Source organism: Calonectris borealis, chromosome 15 (genome assembly GCF_964195595.1).
Source record: "Calonectris borealis chromosome 15, bCalBor7.hap1.2, whole genome shotgun sequence".
Classification (NCBI taxonomy): domain Eukaryota; kingdom Metazoa; phylum Chordata; class Aves; order Procellariiformes; family Procellariidae; genus Calonectris; species Calonectris borealis.
The window spans coordinates 13,215,418-13,238,414 of NC_134326.1; the positions used below are offsets into that span (position 1 = coordinate 13,215,418).

Consider the following 22,997-nt stretch of genomic DNA (forward strand, 5'->3'; position numbering starts at 1 on the left):
GCACAAAAAAAGGCAAAACTCTGAACACAGCTGGAATTTCTTCTCCCTTTCCTCCCCAGGATGCTGCTGGGAGCACCTCCTGCAAACCCAAACAAGATCTGATGTGATATGACAAACCCCAGAGAGGAGCCTGAAGACAAATCCCAGCCCCATCATTAGCCCACAGAAGAACTGGCCAAGCAGTGTTTGTGCTGCAGAAAGGGAGGCCCTAGAGCTTCCCAGCATCTTGCTTCCAGTATTAAAATTGGTTTAAACATTCCAGTGACCGTGCTGCCACAGGACCTCCCCGGGCTTTGTAATCCATACATCCACATTGGACATCTCTCAACAAGCTTAATAAGCCAGCTCCATTTCTCTTTTGCACTGGAGCGGTTTCATTCCCCGTGAAGGCTGTCCAAAGGAGGCAACCACAGCAGAGCAGGCTCCCAGGGAAAGCAGATGCACTTAGTCATCACCTATCTATATCCCCAGCTCGCTCAGCTGTGGCCTTTGTGTTCCCCATACCCCTGCTTAAGATGCAGTTACGGTACCAGTAAACCACTCAGGAAGGATGAACACCTTCCCCAGCTTTGTAAACTAAGCAACCTAGAGAAAGAAGAAGGGATCACGTTGCTCAGACACAGCATTGAAACTCACAGTCAATGGCCTCTCATTCCAGTTTTATGACCGATTCATTTAATGGCCTTTTGCGAGTTTCAAACCCTCCGCAGGGTAGTTCTCTACCATCTCCTCTGTGCTGTGATACAGCCACCACAGAGCCTCTGGAGATGCTCAGATCAATGATGCTGATGGTGTCCAGAGCATGACCACTAACACTGGAGCCCCGCTGTGGAACAAGCTTGTCAGAAGTGCTGGTGGGCTGAGAAAACTGGCATAACTCAGCAGGTTGATGACATCCTTGCCCACAGCTGATAAGCTAGCTTTCTGCAGAGACAATGTGATGCACTTTGCTAAAGCTCTTTACTTGGTAGCCTACTACATACTCTTAACTGTTAATGATGCAACTGGGGAAAAAATTACTTTTAAAAAGCTAGAATGACACAGATATCCTGTCCTAGAGAAGAAGATGGAGACCTGATCCCACCTCAGGGACAATCCATTTGTATTAACCAGAGACAGCCACACTCCCCAGCTAAGAAGACAATGAGGTTTTATACACCCAGGATATTTTCCCCAGCAGTGCTATTTAACCTGACTGCACTGTCAAAGCCACACAGCAGACACAAAGCCTCATTCTGTGAGTCCCTATGGTATGGGTCCAGGGTCTTGCGCATGGTTAGCAATGCCCGAGTTCTGAAGTTCTCCCACAAAAGAGCATCCCCCACCTTCCCTTGGGTGGGCTGGGTCACCTTCTGGACCAGACCCATCCTCCCTCCCTCAACTATGGAGGGAGCCAAAGGTAACCACACACCAACTGGATCCAAGTTAGAGCTCCCCTTGACCTCATGGTACACAGTTCACAGGATAGAGTCTTAAAAACTTCGCTTCAGAGGGCTTTGGTTAGAATTCATCCAGACCTGATGCAATTAAATGTTCTAAGTTATTAATATTAACAAGATTTACTGCTCCCCATTTACAAATGATTTGCATTTTTATGCATTCTTTTAGCATGGATCATCACGAATTTCTTTGGTATTCATGAGGTTGCAATTTGTGTATTTCCATAATTACCTCATCATATTCTCCATTAGATAATGGACCAAGGGCATAAAACACCAAGCAGAATTCAAAAGCAGCATTGACTCACCGCTCCGTTGGGAGACTTATTTCCCCTTGTCCTTGAAGCAGAGCTCACAGGAAAGCCCTGGGAAAGCTCTGCCCCGGCATGGGCTGAGGCTTGCAGGTTGAAATTAAAAAAAAAAATCAGTGCTTGATCATTGCAGTCCATGGGAGTTTCCCTACTCCCCATACTAAGGTCCATTGATAAGTTGTCTGCACAGCTCCCTTGGGCTTAAGAGGACTACACCATGCGCATTACAAACTAAGAAATCACAGTCGTTTCTGTTCCACAGTTTTTAAAGTAGGACACAACCGAGAGCTGAAGGGCTCACACAAACACTTTCTGCACACCAGGTCCAAAAATGGCTTGGACAAACAGTCCCTCATGCCAGGACGCCGTCACTGCATCCCCTAAGGGAAAGTTTGCATCCAAAACTAACTCAACCCAAACTTCATGGATAATTCACTAGTGTACTGGAGGGAGAGGGAGGAAGAAGGAGAGATTAATTTCATGTACATAAAATCCTTTTTGTGTACTTAGGAATGGATATGAACAGATTTAAAATTAACTGGCTTAGTTCACTGCTGGGCAAGTGATCTAAAACGTCCAATAAATAATTCATCCCAGCAACATACATCACTGTGCAGTTTGGTCTGTGATGCAGACCATGTTGGGAGAGGTCTCACTTTGTGAAAGAGAGACAACTTAATTCAGTGCAAAGTGAATAATCCAAAATCCCATAAATTATTCATCTCTGGATTAAAAGCTATAGATTTCTCCATGAAATTCTCTGCTCTGCATCAAATATGCAGATGATTGTGGGATGTTTATTAACTACTGGATGGCTGAGTTAAGAGTGACACCAGCTCTAGTGCTTGAGAGCAACTTTGAAGCCATGAATCTTCATTAGATGTACATCTAAGCATGAAAAGGGGTCACCTTCGAGGATTCAAGGTTCACTAACACCAATAGAACTACAGAGCATACACCAGTACATGAGAGAGGAGAGCCAGGCCTTAGTATTTTTTGTTTGAGAAAACATAACTATAGACAGGACTTATTCCCTGGTTTGGATTACCTACCCTATGCCCTTTTTCCTAGGTATTAAAAAAAAAACCAAACCAAAACCCACACCCACAACCCTTTTGTTTTTTCTAGATATTAAAAAAAAAAAATCTGCATTTTTGAAATAGCAAAACATACAGCTTCTTTCCTTCTTAGAAAAAAAAAAAAAAACACACCCACAAACATTTTAGGAAGTGGTGGATTTCCCTTCCCCTTCGAGAAGGCTCAGTGCTTGAAAGACTAAAGGAAGTCAATGAACTTATACCAAAGATCATTTCCCAAACACCCTCCTCCCCAATCCTTCCAAAGGTTTCTGCACACTCCAGTTTGCATCCATCTTCGCAGTGTCCTTTCGGCCTCCTACCTCAGCTTCAAACCACTGGGAGCTCTTAAGCCGAGGTTACCACAGGGTAAGGAGATGAGCCTTCCTACCAAAGGGTTCTCTGTAGGAAGCCCCATCCTAATATCAGTGTTTCTCTTGGTTCTGAACACTCCCCAAAGTGATCATTTGGAGGGCCCCTTGCCAAAACCACCACCCTTTCTCATGAGCTTGATAGCAGGAGGGAGTGGATGCTGAGATGAGCTATGGGACGGTTAAAGGTTGATGTTTCTTTTGCCAGGTCACTACTACCACAGTGTGATTGCAGGAGGTGCTGAGTCTTGGGTTTTATGTTTTAAATTAGCAAGAGAAACCAAAGCCACACTGCTCCCAGCTGGGGTTAGACATCAGTGGGAAGAGGAAACCAAGAAGTGCATGGCCACCATGGCCTCAGGAGCACAAGAAAACCAGGGTGTTACTGAGACCTGCAGGAAATTGTGTTGCTAGAGGACACAAAAGCGGAGCCCAGGCCAAGCGTGCCTTGGAGCCAGCCGTCAGCTGAGCTCCCAGCCGGGACCTCCATCGCGGCTGGAGGAGGCTGCATTTATTTTGCTTGGTGGCAGCAAATCTGCATCACCTTTACGGCCTCTTCTGAGCGCTCCAGCTGTTTCTCTGCTCTGTCTCTGTAGCTCAATTTTGCCATCTGCTGTCACGTCTGCGGCAACACGTCTCATTTCCTCTTTTTACCAAGCTAAAATTTTCCACTTTTTCATGCATTCATCTCACACTGTGCGGTTATCTCTGTTCTTTCCCCAAGTCCCATGATGCTATTTATTCTTATTTCTAATTTCCTATGTACTCAGCCACATTCTTCCCTTCTGCTTGCTCTTTCTTAAGCTCCAATTAGATTCCACCTTTGGAACTCAGAGATTTATTTATATTAACCTTAAAAAATGCCTAGAAAAGCACATTAAGGCTAAGAAACAAACCTGGAAACACAATGAAATGTGCTGCTGAGATGGAAAGGGACCATCAGAACAGTCAGCTCCAATAAAGTCTATTAAGAGAGGTCTCTTATTAATCTCAAAATGATATTTAATTCATTCCTCTCGTTTCTCTTTAAAGGATTTGTATTCCTAACTCAGCGCTTGCCTTTTTTTTCCCTCCAGTATTTCCTCCTGTTTTCTCATTAGACAATCCCATCTCCCAGAATATTCAGATTTCCCTTTTTAATTCCTTTTCCATACCACCTCCATACTAATCGGGTAGCTCAGTCATTCTCTCTTCACATCAGACCTCCTTTACCCAGTTTAACTGGTCATTTTGATACAGACAATTGTCCATGAAGTACTGGGGTGCAGTGAAAATTATTACTTGGACCAAAAGCTAAATCCTTCATTAATTAACCACCTTGCTCCATGGAGCAGACCCAGACTCCCCAGATATAACACCATTTAGGCTTAATGCAGACTCTGAACAAATTAAAACCCGCTTTGCTCTAGCCACAGGCTCCCAGTGCAAGTCCATAAATGCTGCAGTAACTTCAGCAGCTCAGAGCACTGGGGAGAGGCATTAAACCTGGATGATTTCAGGTCTTAGTGCTTGGCAGTTTGAGAGGTGGTGGGAGGCAAGGTCTGGGGGGACTGGAGTTTTGGGGAAATGGACGGCGGTTTTAAAGCAAACGGCTTTGCTCGTTGGCAGCTCTCTGGGAGGTATGGGAGGCCAGCAAGGGCAGGGTAAAGGTGCACATGGGCAGACTTCACAGGGAGATCTGCTTCAGCGAGTTCAATGCACAGCAACAAGTTCTAGCAAAGCAACTCTTGAGGAAACCTGCACCCCACAACACAACAGCATGAGCCTCGCAGCGCTGCCAGGGGCCAGGCTGCCTTGTGTCAAGGTTTTCCCGGTCTGAAGCACTGGCCCCTGTAGGGCTTTGCAGCTTATACCCTGGGTATTGTTTTAAGCTGCTTACCGGAGGGTTTTCTTGGCTGCAGTGCTTTATGTTTACTCAAGTGCACTTATTCTTTGCCTTCCAAGGTGAAAGTCTTAAAAATAAAGACTAACTTTTCCAGATGCCAATGACATACTCTCTGACAGTCTTTTCTTGCTAAAACCTGCTATTTTCGTATAGTTTTTCTTCACTAGACACAGAAACTGCATTCTGGGGCTTCTGTTGCTTTTGGAAAATAGCATCTCTTTTTCCTCCAGCTACATTTTAAAAGGCTCCCTTTAACCTTTCACTGAACATACTGACAGCCAGGGTCAGTACCTCAGAAATTACTTCAATGTATTTCCATTTAAATATAACCCTCCCAGATTCCTTGCTTCCAATTGCCACTCTAAACCCAAACCTCAACTTCAGTAATTGGGGTGGACAAAAAGATAAATAAAAATACTCAGCGACATAAGTTACACTTACAGCTTCCCTACAGCATTTCTGGGCTGCATTTCCACATGGCTGATCAGATCAAACTCACTTTGTTGGCTCCTATTTCTTCTGCCCTTGTGCAGCTCCCCAAAGCCTTCAAGTGCAGCCAACACCACAGCAAATATGCTAGAACCTTCCCCAGCAAAAGCCTGCCCTGCTCTAAAGAAGTCATTAGTAGAGAGCTAATTAATAAGAGCAAAAGGAGTGGCCCAGCCCTGCCAATTGGAAGTTGCAATGAAGATATTGCTGGCTTAATTAGCAGGTTTACATGCAGGGGGAGGGGGGAAGCTCTTTTTTTTTTTTTTAAAGGAGTACATCAAAACTGTTTGGAGTTTTTTTCCCCTTTTATTCCTTACAGATTTCTGTGGGGTTCATGCCTAGAAGCAGTGTTGGGCGCCAGGCCCCCGGGCTCAGCACGTGCTGTGCGTTGGGGTAGCGGCAGCCGCATTAACCAGCGTGGGACAGACACAGGTCTCAGCTGAGCAAACCCAACCCGGGAGCTGCAGGCCACATCCTCTGTTCGGGGACTCTCTTCTGCCTCCCACAGCGCGGCTAAACCAGGGCGCGCAGTGGGGTGCTGAACCCGGGCGAAAGGGAGAGGGACCCCAAAGAGGAACCTCCCCTACCTCCCCCCAACTCATGGCCCATGAGAAGATGCTACAGAGTCAAAAAGTCTCACCACAGCCCTAAGCATGACTAGCGGGGAAGTCCAGACCTGCCACACAATGTTTTCTTCTGATTAAATGCTATTCCCACAATGTGCTCTTACTTCAAGTTGGCATTGCCTGGAGTTGCCATAGCGGGGACTGGTGAACTCCAGGCAGCGGAGCTAACAAACGGTGTCACGGATTTGAACCTTCTCCCATTCCCGTAGTCACTGCAGCAGAGTTGGTGAGGACCCCAACGACGTACACAAAAGGTCTGCAGCATATCCCATAGACGATCCCCCTCATGGCCCTCATGGCCAGTCCCACCGCACTGGTGCCCCCAGGCTGGTTACCAACTCAGTCTGTGCTTTAAAGCCTAAATCTTAGCCCAGCTGAAACACAAGCAAGAGCACCCTCAGAAAGGGTGTGATTAGCATGGTGAAATGATGGGCTTTGCTCTGCCATACACCGCCCACCTGCCCCGCAGCCACCCGAAGGCTCCAGTTTTCCTAGCTGAGTAGAGGTAAGATTAGTGCTGCAGAACTATCATTATGGTCAAATGAGAAGCAGGATTTACAGGGCTTGAGGATAACGGGGATGATTTCGGACTTCCCTGGACTGCTCTGTGCTGCTGGCAGCCCTGCCTCCTGCTCAGGCACCCCAGGGCCAAGCCAAGACCCACAGCCCAGAGCCGGGCTGCCCCTCTCTGCCAACCACACAGGTGCCCACGCAGCCCACAGTGTCCAAACCCTCCCCATCCTCAGGGTCAGCTCTAAGCACAACACAGGGATACGTCTGAGCAGCTGAACAGCCACAGCCTGCTTGCCAGCTCTGAGACACCGAAGTCCTGGGAACAGGGATGGCAGGTCCTGCCAGTGTCCCTGAGGACGGGGTAGGAGTGTGGGGCAGCTTGTTGTTGCAGAGAAGGACGGGGGACAATTTCTGTCCCTAGCAGCAGCAATGTTCTCCCCCTCAGCCCTTCTGTCCCACTAGAAGCAGCAGAAGGTGAATGCCACCCTTCATGTCTCCTTCTTCACTGTTTTTAGTGTCCCCAGAGCCTTTCCCTGGATATCACAGGATTTTTGCCTGCTGCTCAGAAACACTGAGGTGGCTTCACCCACCTCCCATGGGGACCTGAAGGGACAGCCAAGTTTCCAAGATGTAACCGTGCTCTGCGTTGTGCTTCTCACCTGCAACTTCTCTAAAAGACAAGCAGGCAGCACTGGTGGGACTGGGCACCCCAGCCTCATCCGTACAAAACCCAGGCAGATGGAACTATGCCACCCTGTGACTGGGTGCTGGGGCCCTAAGTTAAGCACCCTGGGGGTGCATGGTGCAGGTCTGCATTGCCAAGCAGACTCCACCATGAGAGCTGCTGGTTTTTGCAGCCCGTTGTCGTGAGGACCAAAAGGCAACTCCAAAAAAACAACTGGGGATCCCCTATGCACATTGATGGGGGAGACATGGATTTAGAAATGAGTGGTATGGGGGTTTGTGAGGGCAGGATAGAAAAATTTCCCTGCAGGTTGGTCTTCTTGGCATTTTCCCACCGCTGGAAATGCTGCAGTACATCTTGGGAGAGCTGAGACAGCACACCAGTCATTTCAACACCTGGGGAATAACTAACTCCTGTTCAAATGCCTTAGGATGTAGCATAAAAAATACAATTGCTAGCGGTAAATTACAGATTTTATTAACACAGTCTCCAAGGGTCATTCAAACATGCTGAATCACAGGCAGTGTTGGTACCCTTTAAGTCATCTGCATTTTTGATTTATACTCACAGCATTCCTGTGGCTTAATTTTTCTCTTGATTATATAAAAGCAATAAGAACTGTATTTGCTGATTTTTTTCTTTTTTGTTTTTTTTGCAATTTGAAGTTAGGCAGCATTGCATGTTATTTCTTCTCTCTTCTGTTCCTCACAGTATAAGTTGTATTCAAGGAAGAGCATTAGTAAAAATAGAGAAAAACAAATGCAATTCTGTAACATGGTATTAGTAAGAAGGCAGATACCAGAAACACCTATGAATAATGCATAAAGCACCTTCTAAAAAAGCTTCTTTATGCAATGAGTTTTAAAGGCGACATGGCAAAATTTGCACACAGATTTTAAATTTTCACAGTTGAAGCTTTGGCCTTTGGTTTACACCCATTGATATTTTGAGGGCTCATATGCATCTCTCAATGCAGCATGAAACAGGCCCTTTCTATTTTCAATGGCATCTACAGATGATGTAGGAGCTCTTCACAGGGAAAAAATGCTGTTTTCTCCTTCAGCACCACTGAAAACCTTTCCAAGGTCTTCTGTTGGTCCAAGGCTGTAGTGAGAAGCATAGATCACTATAGATGGGGCAAAAGCACATTGCTGCTTCAGAGCATCCTTTCTTATTTGTAATGCCAGCAAATTCCCATTGAAACGGAGACCAGAAGCTACTGAGTCCACTGACTTCAATGGTGCAATGCCTACTTTTTACACCAGAGAAGTATTTACCTTGCTAGGATAGGAAAGTGCTGTTCAGATCTTATAATGACAGCTCTAGGGTAATCACCATGGGATTCAGAAGAGTCCCCCCTTGGCCCCCAATCCTTATCTCCTAGGTGGGGTATGCAGTGGGGGACCATCTACCATTGAAAAATTATTGGTCTTTGGCAAAGGGATCATAACTTCACTGGACTACTAATTCACTGGTTTGTCTAAAGAAAACCCTTTTTTCAAGATAAGCCAGAAGACATGAACTTATCAGTTGCACCTGCACAGGGTGATTCATCATATATATTTCGTATCTGCCTCAAAATGATCACCTCAGTTATCACCTCGGATACTTCAGTGTGACCCAAGGAGTGTGTGAGAGGGTGCAGTGGCCCCATGAGAGCTGCAAGAGTTATCTAATGGTGGAAAGCTTGGTTTGCCACACTGCTGCAGTGTGCCCTTCACCGGGCCCATTCTTTGTGTATTGGCGTGAATTACCCCTCCATGGAGGACTGTCCGTAAATCCCTGATCCTTTTCTGAGCAATCATTTTGTCGGTTGAACATCATAACCATTTATCTCTTCATTTCTTTAAAATAACCACACCAGGGTCATGCCCTGGTATTTGATCAAAGAATAAAGCAGATTAGGTCTTTCCTTAAGCTGGGGTCACTACATAACAGTAAGTACCAGTTGCTGAAGTTCTCCAGTGCTCTGGATGTCTGTTCATTGCTACATAGAAGCAGTATCCAGGAACCACTGTTTGATTTTCTGGGGTGAAGTTATCTGAAGCTAGCTCATAATAAAACTTTGGTAGTCAGCACCACAAGCCAATACTACACCCATTACAATCAGTGGCCAATACCTTCCTGCCTCTAAGAAAAATTACATTGGAACTTTTAATAGGAAATTACAAAATGAATTACCTTTTTATTACAAACTTCTTTGTGTGTTTACCTAGAAGCAAAATAATATTAATGTCACAATGGCAAAAAGAAACCTATAATTCTAATGAATCTGTCAAATGAGTTCAGAAGCAAAGATAGCAACTTGCAAAATTTCTGTGGGCTAAGCAGGAAAGAAAGGATCTCATTCTGATTTAAGTTACACCAATGTCTGTCAGGAGCAATTCCAGGAAACTACGGGACCACTTTACTATAAAGCAAGAGCCAATAAGATGAGCCAGACCTGCAACAAGTGAGTGACCAGGTTCTTTGCACAGGCTTCCTCCTGCTGCATCCCCACCAACTCATGGTCCCTGGTCTCCTCGTGGTGACACAGCCCTAGAGTAAGGACAGCAACCCCCATAAAATGAACAAAGGGCTGTCACAGGGGCCATGGCAGATTTACCAGAAGATTAACCAGAAATGCAGGACATCTGCACTAGGCCAGCATTAGACACATTAATCAATTATGTGCTTAGGGATACTTACGTTTCCAAAACAACAACGAGAGCATCAATATGAAAAGAGCGGACACCACTATGAGACAGGCAATGAGAATGGCATAGCTGGGAAACTGGAAGGGAGAAGAGAAAAACTGAAAAGACTTTAGAAGCATTTTTACTTCAGACCTATTCACGCAGGAGTGGGTTGCCCTAGGGCCTAAGAGCTCCGAAATATCTGCGTTGGGCTGGAGTTTGCAATGCTTTTCTGAGCTTGCTGTACAAAGTGTGGAGAAGACACATCAGGCTGATCATGATAAACAACCTGAATTACCTTTTAAGTATTTAATAAATCTTCTTCTGAAGCATTTGAGCCTAGATTCATCCCACTTAACATGAACTTCTTAATAAGGTGTCTAAAGTAGGAGCTTAGTCACCCTCATCCTTCTCTTAATGAGAGACAGGGAAGCGTAACAACCCTCCTAAGTTGCCTTTTGCCTGGTCACACCTCCAGGATGCTACCTCTGCCTCTCTTACAGGGGTGTTAGGGGGATGAGGTTTTTCTGAAGTGTCCAAGCCAGATGGGATGGTCACAGGCTTTGGCTTTATCCACTGGGAAGACAAATAGGTGGTTCTTGAGCTTCTAAACAAAAGTTCAAGCTATTTCTTGCAAACACTGTCCCTTTAGTACGAATACACTGAAAATCACTAACATCTCCTGCTGTCCTTCTGGCTTCTAGTTAAACACTCTTGAAACTTAGAGGAAGTTTTACCTTATCTCCGTTATCATCATGTTTCTCAGCCTTGCTGTCTGAACTTGCTGAAATCCCTGAAAATAGATTTAAATTATTACTGGCACAGTCACCTGAAGGAGTGAGGGCCACTGTGGTTGTCACTGCTTTAGCCAAGGAGCAATGAACTCTCAGGGAATGAGGAGGGCAAAGTCTGGCCCTGAGTAGGAGAAATAAGACCTTGCAACCGAAAGGGAACAATCTGTTTCTGCCACAAATGGTATATCAGGCAGTCATTGGGAAATGTCAGTCTTCATCAAGGAAAGAGGAGGCTTCCCAGGGATAGCCCATGAAGCAAGACAGTAGAAACCTGTCTGCTGTGAAGAAGTTTTCACTTCTATAGGCATGACAAGATGTCGTAGAGAGCAGAGGTAGTAAACAAGGTACAAGTCTAAGTGGAGGAACTACCTCAGTTTAATTGTGGTCAGACTTGTGTGTGACTGTAGTTTTTGAAAGCTGCATTAGGACTGAAAACCACAGGAAACATCTTTATGTTCAGGTAACTTACCACAGATTTAAGAAAGCTCTATGAAGATGATGCATTTTTTTTTTTCTATCCAGAGATATTAAGAATAATTCCTTTCTAGTTTTCTAAGCTTTGGAAATAGGGATGAACTGAATGAATGCTCAAGAACTCTTGCAGCAAACTTTTCTGCTGTTATGCTATGATCCTACTCTCTTACTTTTGCTAGTGAATTTTAAGTCATAAAAAGTTTATATCGGCTTGGCTGATCATGACCTCATGCTACAAAATACTGAAGTATTTAAGTATTTGCACCACTTGATCCGTCACAGGAACCACCCAATGTTTAGCAGCATCTTAAAACCAGGGGAGTCAACTCAGCTCAGTGAACCAAAACCTCAGCTTACATGCTATGACAGGAAAGCTCCTATGCCTTAGGTTATGCCCTAATGTATAGAAAGACTGTGATGAGTAGTGCTTTCAAAGGTTTGACAAGAGAACTACCATGGAGCCTCCATCTGAGCAAAATGTACCGGGGACCAGATGAGTCATTTGTCGAGACATGTATACGTAACGCGCTTGCGGTGCCCAAGACCACAGCCAAAGGAAACTTTATATGCATGAGACACCCAGAATGTCACATGGTGATGGGGGTGATCAGATGGTCACAAATAATCCCATTAGAAAAAAAATTGCTTTTTTCCTTCTTTTTTTTTTTTATTAACTTTTCAGAGTATGTTATTCAGTGAATAACCTAATCTCCCCCAAATTCCTAAGTTCTGATCAGCTCTCTCTGAGAGCTGAGTTGATTTGTCTCCATGACCAAATAATATGCTTGGATTTTATCAAAGACATGGACAGGGCACAGATAGCTCATATGCATGCAACTGTAGCTAGAAATTTGCACTGGAGTAGAAAAGACATTATGGCTAATAAGCACTACAGCTAAACAAATATAGACAATAAAACCCTAGCAAGTGCTAAAAATCCCAGGGATACGTGAACATTGCATTTTGCCATATGCCTGTTTTATGATACCCCTCTTTCCTTCTCTCAGAAGAGAAAAGAAGAGAACTGTAGTTCAGCAGAACTACGCCCAAATACACAAGAAGTGCATATCTCACTCTGACATGCACGTCCCACAAGTCAAAATTAAACTTTCTGGCAGCATGCTGCAGCCTGGCTGATGGGAGCAACCATTGCTACTTACTTTCCATACCTGAAGAAGCAGGAGTTCTCTCTTTGGTCTGAAGCATGGTTGGCGCTGGAGGGGTTATTGCTGGGGAAAAGCAGGCGAAGACAGAAGAGAAACTAAATCAGAGCCTGGTCAGCAGGAACCAACCGCCCCAGCTAACCCAACCTATCTGGCAAGAATTGCGCTTGGAGATGGAGGGCTCTCTCAGCCATGGGTTTCTCTCCCAGCCACTGTGTTAACATCAATACAGAGTTCAGCAACAAATTAGCCTTCCCTTACATTACAATAAGGCTGAAGTTGGTCCGTTTAGTACATTATTTCACAGAGTAAAAGGAGACTGAGTCAAGAACTTAACTTGGCTTATGGCTCTTACTAGACAGGACTCAATCATGCTGCAGCATTTTCACACATTATGACAGTTTGGCTCTCAGAAATAGCATGACACAAATTTTTGCACGGGTGGGAGTGTACATGACTCACCTAAGCACGGTACATTTTCTGCTGTTATTGCTTTTGTGGTGGTTCTTTCTAGCCCACAGTGGCACCTTAAGTTGCCCTCAGAATCGCAGAGGTAAGACCCTTTGCAAAACTTCCTATTTAAATGGTAGAATATAGGCATTATCCAGAACTATATCAGAAAGATGACAAGCGAGACAGGGGTGAGATACCCTCAGAAATGCTCAAGAGACCAGTTTAGTCTCTTCTGTAAGCCCTCTCCAAGGGCATTAAGGAACAGTTTCTTAAACTCTATTACTGCTGCAAGTCTCTAGGTCTAGCAAAAGAAGACCTGCAAAAATCTAAATACTGTGTTTTTAAGAATGAAGGGATCCTTGGCACTAGTTGAAACTAAAAGGACTCTCTTAACAGCCAAATATGACATGTCATCCTTGAATTTTAGCTTTCCATTTTTTTAAGTCCTCATTTGAGGGCATCTGGTGGGCAGACTGTCACACCTGAATAACTTGAGCCACTTGACCGAGAGACATAAAGTGCAAACTTCACGTAAGTTTTTTCATTTCTCAGATATGGTATGATTTTGTATACCAGTTCCTTTTCTCTTGAAGGAATGATAGTTGTGGTAATTGCCTGCTGCTTTCCATCATGACCAAGGACACAAGTTGAGCACTGGAGAGCTGAGCCTGCAGCCACACCTGGCTGAATGTATTCAGTGAGGTTCAAAGCTCCCAACACTCAGGGAGGATTTAAAACGGAAAGCTCAATGAACTCACAGTGATGACAAATCGGATATCTGAGAATTCAGCTTGGATGGTGACAAAGACCAGTTCTTAACTTCTCTCAGACCTGAGATACCCGACAGTAGTGAGTGACTCAAAATCTCCTTTGGAGGCTTAAAAACATGTTTTTCTCAGCTGTTGTTACATCCTGATTTCAAACAATTTCTGTGTGGACCCCAGATACCTCCTACTTCCAAATGCAATGAATAGCTATCAGTATGTGTTTGGCACACTTTAAGAACAGTCAATACTTTTGTTTATGACAACTTCTTCATTTCTCTGAACATGCAACTTCTTGCAACATTATCCTACTCACCTGCAGTTGGCATGTTTTCCACCACGAGAGAAGTGTGAGCACCTTTAGTTCCCTCTGCAGTCAGAAATGTACTTGGGAATTCAGTAGTCACTGAAACAAAGTAAAAAGTAATGCTTATAAAGAGCACTGATTAGGAGGGTCTTCATGTGGCATTCAAAATTGCTTGCACAGTTCTGCATCTGCAACTAAGAGGTGAAAATCTGCACCTCGGTTTTCATGTCTGCAGCTCATCCTACCCAGATAACTGATGTGCTTTACTAGCATGTAATTAGTTGTTATGGCTGGAAAACAAGAGATGATACAGAAAAGCTGTCTTCAGAGGTTCAGGTCAGAAAGAACTTCAAGTGATAGAAGACGCAAAAAATGTACAAAAAACAGCCTTATGTGCAGACATCAATCTGCGGAAAAGAAGTCACTGATATGCATAAAGTAGCAACTTGAGAATGGTTAGGATGATAATAGGTCACTCTGATCAACTAAATATTAATAATAACAGCAGCCTTCATATGGGATGACAATGTAAGTACTCAATTTTAAGCATGTTTTGAATTCTCACTGACTTTATTGCTCAAGCAGAACATGCTCTAAACTAACCTTTTTAGCAGACCATTTCAATTGTCTTTCCCAAATCAAGAAAAAAAATTAGTGCATAGTTGAGTGAATCTCTCTTACTCCATCCCAGGTGCAGGACTTTGCATTTATTTCTGTTGTACTTCATGAGGTTTCTGTCACATTATTTCTCCAGCTTGTTAAAACTCCTCTGAATGCAAGCCTGACCCTCTGCTGTCTTGGCCATTCACCCCGGTTTGGCATCATCCACAACATTTGACCTGTGTTTCCTTAAACCTGCTGAGACATACCTATAGGCATCTCGGAAAAAACTTCCCAGATACAAATAAAAAGTCTCTGGAAAGTCTCTATGATGCGAGAGTCAGGCTAACACAGACCATATCTGCTACACAGAAAAAAAGAAAGGACTGGTGCTCATTACCCTTTTTACCTTGGACGGACTCTGCTGAGCAGAACACGTCGTCATCTTCAGTCCTCATGTCAGCTGCTTGGGAACCAGTTGGAAAATCTGGGAGAGCACTGGTTGTCGCCATAGTTGCTGGAGAATTATTATCTGCTGTCACAGCAAATGTTGGGGGAGCAATGGTCTCCAGTGTAATTACTGCTGGAGACTCAGTGGTTGCAGTTGTTGCTGGGGAGGTGGTGGTTGTCAGGAGGACAGCAGTCTCTGCTGTTGCTTGATCGGTGGTTGGAGCTGTTGCTTCGGGGAGGGTGGTTGTCAGGACAGCAGTCTCTGCTGTTGCTTGATGATCGGTGGTTGCTTGGGGAGCAAAAGTTGTTTTTCTAAAACGTTTGGGGGAAACGGGAGCCTTTCTTGTGGTGGTTGTCATCACTGGAGGGGCTGCATGGAAAAAACATAGCCAAGAGAAAAGCTAGATCAGACAATTCACAACAACCCTGAGGAAAGCCAACTCAGAAATGAATGAAAATTATCTAGCTGCTAAAATACTGAGAATGAAAGTGGGAGAGTCACTATTTAAAAAGGTTGTTTAATTAGCAGAAAACATACCCCAGCCAGAGCAATTCCCAGATTTACAGATTGGCTTTTTTTTTTTTGGTAGGTCTCAAACACCCCCTCCTTGACCCTCTTACAGAAATGGAAGGGTCAGAACCTTGCGTGGTGGAACCCAAAAACTTGCAAACTTTGTGACAAAAAATAAAATTAATAAAATAGCTCGATTTTCAGCTACAAACTTCTTACTAATCTTTTCAACCAGTCCTTTTCTATGAACTCCATTGCCCTCAAACTCAGGGATAGACATGGGATTGCAGCATTTTCCCTCCCCTCTCCTGTTACATTGCTTACAACAGGCATACAAGAGTGCTGTGTACATCAGCACCAACTGCACTCCTGAACACCCTGTAAAATTAAAAAAAAAAATTTCTCTTTCTGCAGTGTGGAGGGTGGGTACCATCTTTTTTTTTTCTGTGCTTTGCAATGCTTTTCAGCCTCCTCTCGACTTTGTAAGACCTTTACTTTATCCTGCAGCTCAGCAAAATAATAGGAAGGGGAAAAAGTTCTTCAAGACTCTGAGACAAAATTTGTAAACACGTGGGTCTCCTTATAACATGAACCAAACGAAAGCCTTTTTGATGTTGGGGTGAACCCCAAGTGAAAAAACTGAATTTCATTCCAAGGGCTCTTCAAATGGTAAATCCCTTCTTTAATTCCATCGTCTTTTAAAACATCAAATATAGCTACACAATGAGAAATTAAATATTTAATTTGAAAGGCAAAAAAAGGGTAAAAGTTACTATTTTCCCACCAAAACTGCTCATTGAATGTGATTCAACTTGGCAACTGGTTGCAGACCTCCCTTGAAAACTACGTAATTTAGGAAAAACACTTTTTGCCAAAACAAACAAACAAAGAAACAAAAAAAAGCACACATAAACTCCAATTTTAAACTCCCACCCAGTGAGAGGTTTCTCCCTGCTGGCTATACCACAAAGGACCCCAAACTCACCTCTGGCCACCTCCAGCTGTATGTTCCGTTTGATGTCGTTGAACAAACCCGGGATCTCTATGCGGCAGCAGTATATACCTGCATCTTCTGCCTTCACTTTCGCAATGGTGAGAGACACATCCCCATAGGAAATATAGCCCTGGAGACTGTATCTCTGAGATTCTCTGAATGTCACCCTGTTCCTCGTGGTGTGCAAAATTTTGTTATTGCACTTTGAATTTGGGCACGGGCCTCTGCCCCAGCACATATCAGAGATGTCCTTATATCGTGCCACCTGGTAGATGCAAGGCAACAGAACAGGTTGCCCTATTACTCCTCTAACAACAGGTTCGGATGCGGTGTGCGCTGTCAAGGCAGAACAAGGAAAGATGAGTGTGGGCAGTCTCTGATGCATGACTCTACTTATGCAACACAATGAGGCAGGAAAAGAAGCACTCCTGCCTGCAGCTACTGATCCCCAAGCCGTCCCCTGGAGCCCGTGGCAGCTAATGGCCTGGAGCACCAGAGGCAACAGCCAGGAGCTCGCAGGCATGGCTTGCTGCTGCAGGGCTCCATGCTCCGGCCCCGGCCAGCTGCTGGAGGGCTGCTCACAAAATACATCGCTCACATCAAACATGCGGTGAGCAAAGCTGAGGTCTGTCGCTGGCAGCCCGAGCGCAGACTAGAGCTGTGCAAATGGAATTTGGGAACTCTGCTCCCATCCCGTCTCCTCTCCTAAGGGACTGTTTGAAAGTGGTTCAGAAACCTGGTGTGAAATACATCTGGTTTTCTCAGTCCCCCATCATCTCCTTCAAAAAGGAAACGTTGTAATAGTTGCCTTTCGCTGACGGTCTCAATAGCAGGGTCCAAAATACCTATTCATGTGTGAAATTAGGGCCTAATTAAGCTGGCATAGCAGTGGGATCTGTCTATGGGAACCTGTTCTCAGAAAGTGCACTGCTTTTTCTGTTTCTGAGCAAGCCCTGCCAACTATCCCACTTACCTTGCAGAGCACTGTATACATAGAAGCTTTAATTGCTAGCTTTATACTGATGTTAAAAAGAACATATGCGTGCTTTCCTTGTGCTCTTACTCTTAACGACCAGCTTTACTTGGTGTTTACAGCCAATACCCACCCTAGCATCTTTGAGTCTTTGCTACATGTTGTTCCCTCCTGACTATGCAGTTCCCAGATTGCCTTAAAAGGGATTTCTTCTTCATGAAAGGCATTATACAAAAAAGGTTCCCATACAGGAACAAATCTTTTCTGGTTTACATTCATCTAGCCTGTGTCGGTCCTCCTGCCTTGTTGCCTTTTTCCCCCATGGTATCATTTACATATGGTGGAGCCGGAACTGAGGGACCTGGGGAGCATCCAGATCTGGTCCTCTGCTGCAGCAAGAGGATCATCCCACAGATTTGATGTCTCATGGCCAGCTTGCTTACCCCAAAGAGAACTTACAGCAGTTGCTGCTATTATCACCAGCTTTGGCCCTGGTTTGCCAAACATTTCTATTTTGCCAGCTGTTTGAATGCCTTTTCTTTTTGGCATGACTCCCAGGTAGCAAACAGATGCTTCCAACTGTGTCCATGTCTCTTTTGTTTTGTCTTTAATGGACTATTCCCCAGGTGAGGTTTTAGTCTGTGGCAGTTTGCCTCATGACTTGTTATTGGGATGACATTTCAGCTTCACTATTGCTTATCCCATTGGCAAGATAAGCCAACTCGTTCAGGTTTCCACAGCTCCAAATGCTGAAAGAGTAGAGGCAGACAAAACAACATGCAATATGGTGTGAAGGGCAGAAGCTTTTGCAGTGAAATGAAGGTAGGATGTGCCAAAAAAATGAATTCCTGAATACAGGATAAGGCTTTGCAAGATGGCTGCTTGTTTTAGTCCTTGGAAAGGGTAGGTTCATTTGCGTTGTTACAGCAAAACAAACAGGGAAAACAGCCTCCTTATCTGATGACAGAACAAAGCAATTCATGCAGTTGACCTTGAAAGTATCCCTAGGGGAGCAGGGGGTTAGTCACTGAGCGAGCTAACACATATTTTCAAGTCACCCCAACAAAGATGTGTGCAAAACCAAGACCAGCTTGAACTATTCCTGGAGTTAAGGTCACTGCTGCTTGAGGAGAAATGGGCTCATCTTCCATTCTTATTTCATCCCAGTCCTGCACAGCACAAAAGCAGCCTCATTAAGCAACCCTTTAACAAATGAAAATTTGCCTGCTCTTCTCTTTGAAAGAAGCAGAGCCTTGAACTTATTGAATAAATAAATAAATAAATAAATGAATAAAAGAAGAGGGAAGACACAAGGCACCAGAGTGTCTCCAGTGCGGTTTCCCACCAGTATTGGTGCTAGAAAGTTACAAGTTCTGCAGTTTCAAATCCTCTTTTAATTTATGTGAAGCTAATGTTGCTAACATCTGCCTGCACTGCAGGTTGGTATGGAAATCTTCAATACTGCAACAGCCTTGATTCAACAGTATGAACCTCTGCAAGGACTAAAAAACTTCCTTCTCAGTTGAGCCTCTTCCACAGACACATTTTCCAAAAGAAATAGCAAATAGGACTGAATGAATATGTCTTTGAAATTAAGAGGTTCCTGAGACTGTTATATTGTGACACCCTAGTCTTACTGTGAGAGGAATCTACCCTTGTCCATGGCATTCAGATTTGACCCAAGGCACCCTGGGCATCAGCTATGCCTGGGTAGTCCCACTGAAGTCACTGAGGTTTGCCACTCTAAGTCCTTAACCCAAGTGAGAGAGAAATGGACTCCAGATGTTTAATATATCTTCCAAAATAGAAAGGGGTATTCATAATTGTTCAGATCATACAGATACACACATATTTATATACAGTGTATCTTGAACAAATACCAACAAACAAGTTGGTATTAAGCAGTAACTCCAACAGTTGCTGTTGTAGTGGTCTTCTCTCCCGTAGACTGGTCATTGGATGGACAAAGACATACATCCTCCAGCCAAGACAGCTGGTTGAAAAAGAATTTTTTCCTTGATCTATTTCTGGAATATTTTTCCTTCTTTGTGGAAGATACTTGGCATCTTTTCCCCATCAACTCTATTTTTTTTTATTTCTTCTTGAAGCTTCTGTACTGATGAAATTGCAGAGAAAATGACTGATAAACAGAAAAGAAGCATTTAACTGCCCACTCTGCTGGTTTCCTGAGTCTCAAGACTATTCATTCTCAGCACTGAGCCAAGTTAAAGAGAAGGTGACAAAAAGCCATTCTCACCCTTCAGTAGCTCTGCATATAAGAAAGTTTTTGAAAATAAGACCAAATGGAGGCGTGTACCTCCAATTTATTTTGAGGCTGAAGATATGGCAAGGAAAGAGCCCTCCTGTTTCTTCTGCTGAGACTGGCAAAAGACAAGAAATATTATGGAATTCCCTGGGCTACAGCAAAGTGTCAGCGAAGCTCCACTTGCACAGCAGACACCGTGGAGGTTGTGTTACCTTGCCTCAAAGGGGCATGGGTCACCTCTTGCTGCTCAGTGTATCCCGCTGCTGACCAAACTTTTCCACTACTTTTCACATCAATTTAAGAACATCACAGTTGCTGTAGATGTTATACGTAATATTTTATCCTGGCAGAGGTTAGCCAATTAATATTTACTCATCTAAGACAGAATTTCCTGAAATGCCTAAGTGATTTAAAAGCACAACTCCCATTAGGAGCTCATGCCCCACTGAAAGGGGGGTGAACTGGGTGAACTCACATTCCTGAGCCACCTCAGGCAATTTGGAAACTGCATTGCTGATGCCTAAATGTGCGTGCAGAAACGTAGCTGATACCAACCACGCTTGCAAGACCCAGCCTCCCAAGTTACTCTTCTTTGACTTCTATCTTTTTTAGGATTCAGATTTTAGATGGGTGACCTGAACACTTGGGAGTAAAAGGAGAGGAATCTCCAGCCGTGCTTTCTCATACTCAGTTCATAGCAGCAGACAGCCCTCAGAGTTTCAGAAAATCATTTCTTTATCATGTATATACATTCATTACTCTGTCAATATTTCAATTCCCTAGGTTGGGCTTGTCAGCACTGTAGCGTGGTGGAGAGACAGATGAAGAAGCAAAGCCACCAGTACATAGTTAACAGTAGTAAAGAAATTAGATAATTTGGGGGGACAGGGGAACTAACCAAGCCTATACACAGAGGAGACCACAAATATTTTTAAAAAGGAAAAAAAAAAAATTCTCGATCAGTATTAACTCAGTAAGTAAAGAAAACTTTTGAAGTTCTGTATACAATTACAACCTTTTTCACTGTTTTGTTTTCACAAAACAAGTGTCATTGTTTTTAATTTTACAAAATTTTTGTTTTCTGAGCAAGCACACAAAAAGAAGGTGAAGACTCACCTATAAAGATCTGTATCATAATCCAGTGAAACAGCACAAAATGGGACATTTTAGCTGACGGAGACTCCAGGGCAGCAAGTGGAAGGAGAGAAAACTAGATCTTGTACTTTCCAGAGATGCTGAATGAGCTCCACTGAAGTCTCGTTTCTCCATTTCCAGATCTTATGTACTGCAACTGCTTCTTTCCTATGCTTCCGGATAGAAGCCGGTCAAAAGAGGTGATTCTCCTGCTGTATTAGCAATGGTGCAGCCTCACTTTGAGTATTGAGTGCAGTTCTGGGCCCCACAATTTAAGAAGGATGTGAAGGTCCTTGAATGCGGCCAGAGGAGGCCAACAAAGCTGGTGAAAGGGCTGGAAGGCAGGTCCAATGAGGAGCGGTTGAGGATTCTGGGTTTGTCTAGTTTGGAGAAAAGGAGGCTGAGGAGCAATCTCATGGCTCTCTACAGCTTCCTGAGGAGGGGACATGGAGAGGGAGGTGCTGGTCTCTTCTCCCTGGGATCCTGTGATAGGATGCGTGGGAATGATTCAAAGCTGCGCCAGGGAGGTTTAGACTGGACATTGGGAAGCATTTCTTTACCGAGAGGGTGGTCAAACACTGGAACAGGCTTTCTAGAGAGGTGGTTGATGCCCCAAGCCTGTCAGTGTTTAAGAGGCATTTGGGCAATGCCCTTAATAACATGCTTTAACTTTTGGTCAGCCCAGTGGTCAGGCAGTTGGACTAGATGGTCGTTGTAGGTCCCTTCCAACTGAACTATTCTATTCTACCCCGTTCTATCCTATCACATTCTGTCCTATTTTCCCTTCCTCTTCCAAGACTCTCAGCATGGTACTACCATCAGAGATTTCAATATACTATTTGTTTTGCCTTTCCATGGAACTCCATTACCGTTCTGCGGTGCTGAGCAGCAAGAACAAGCTCTGTGCTCTTACACTCCTAAACATTTGGCTTAGTCTCCACCTCTGACTTTGTCTTTGCTTACATTTTCTTAATCCCTTCATTTCCCCTGATTCTACCTTCTGCTTGAAGACCCCTCTCTTTCTTTCCCCAGCTTCATATTTTCTATTTGCAAAGACAGCCTTGGAGGAACTCTCACAAAGGTTTTGTTGCCAAAACCACATCCTTCCCAAAGATCTGCAACACCATCTCCAAGAAATATTTTTTACTCTTTCTGACTTTTTTTTACTTTCTGACCAATTGATAAAGAAGTTCTCTGGAAGTTCTTCTCTAGAAAAGATGAGTAATAAAGCAAAAGTAATTCAGGACATTAAGGTCAGGAATGCAGAATTGCAGATAGAGAAAATTCTGTGCAAATAAATGTAGCATGGTGCAAACAGGAGAGCAATTCTGAGTTTAAATGATAAAATGATGGGCTTTAACCAGACATTACCCCTTCAGGAATGAGATTTTGGGCTTATCATGAGTAGTCAAGCCCATGAAAATATCAGTCCTCTGCTTGGTAGCATTGAAAAAAGCAAATCAAATTTTAGCAGTTATTAGTAAAGCCATAGAAAACAAAGCAGAAGACAGCATTACACCACCGTACAAACCTACCTTGGATTCTATGTAAAGTTCTAGTCCCCTCAAAAGCATATCTTAGATCCAGAAAGGATCCCATGAAGGGCAAAAAGAATGGTGGAAAGTATGGCAGAGCTTCCACAGGAAGATTAGATGGGTAGTCCAAGATAAGTCAGTCTGGAAAAGAGATAACCTAAGGGACACCATGAACAGATCTGCAAAATCTTGAGTAGCACAGGAAGGTTGGAGAGGGATTCGATATCCCCCCAACAAAGCATCAGAGAAGGACTCTTGTGCTTGCAGACCTGTTGGACTCGATAGTACCTTGGAGTAGGAGGCTACCTCTCATTAGCATCCTCATCCATCAGACCACCACTACGTTACAGTGGCAAGAAGTAGATCTCCAATAGACTAGGCTCCAGCAAAGCCAGGATGCCTCGTTTCTTCCACCAGCATGTAGCCAACTGATGCTGCTGTAGCCAACTTAGTGGCAGATTCAAGCCGTGTGAAGCTCAGAGAACTATTCTGAGTTTATTCTGAATCAA

General features: G+C 44.0%; 1 protein-coding gene across 3 annotated transcripts; it reads right to left on the reverse strand.

Moving 5' to 3' along the window:
• Nucleotides 1-7,637: 7,637 nt before the first annotated feature.
• Nucleotides 7,638-21,166, reverse strand: LOC142088687 (uncharacterized). 3 transcript variants are annotated; one of them, XM_075164268.1, is made up of 10 exons: nt 20,936-21,166; nt 16,572-16,916; nt 15,035-15,445; nt 14,035-14,124; nt 12,508-12,567; nt 10,808-10,863; nt 10,084-10,168; nt 9,839-9,933; nt 9,577-9,607; nt 7,638-8,093 (listed from the first exon to the last, which is right to left on the reverse strand). In XM_075164268.1, the coding sequence occupies exons 1-9, from the start codon at nt 20,982-20,984 to the stop codon at nt 9,584-9,586; spliced, it is 1,215 nt and encodes a 404-aa protein (XP_075020369.1). In that variant the 5' UTR covers nt 20,985-21,166; the 3' UTR covers nt 7,638-8,093; nt 9,577-9,583. The 3 variants fall into 3 exon arrangements, with proteins under 3 accessions (XP_075020369.1, XP_075020370.1, XP_075020368.1); XM_075164267.1 differs by lacking the exon at nt 7,638-8,093 and adding an exon at nt 8,442-8,499; XM_075164269.1 differs by lacking the exon at nt 9,839-9,933 and having other exon boundaries at nt 7,638-8,499.
• Nucleotides 21,167-22,997: the final 1,831 nt, after the last annotated feature.

What these genes read in the sequence shown, in the direction of transcription:
- LOC142088687 (XM_075164268.1), bottom strand. Translation starts at nt 20,984, where the DNA reads ATGTCCCATTTTGTGCTGTTTCACTGGATTATGATACAGATCTTTATA. An exon ending in GAGAACTCCTGCTTCTTCAG is followed by an intron (nt 10,864 to 12,507) that starts GTATGGAAAGTA and finishes ATCTATTTTCAG; the next exon opens with GGATTTCAGCAAGTTCAGAC. An exon ending in ATGATGATAACGGAGATAAG is followed by an intron (nt 10,169 to 10,807) that starts GTAAAACTTCCT and finishes TCTCCCTTCCAG; the next exon opens with TTTCCCAGCTATGCCATTCT.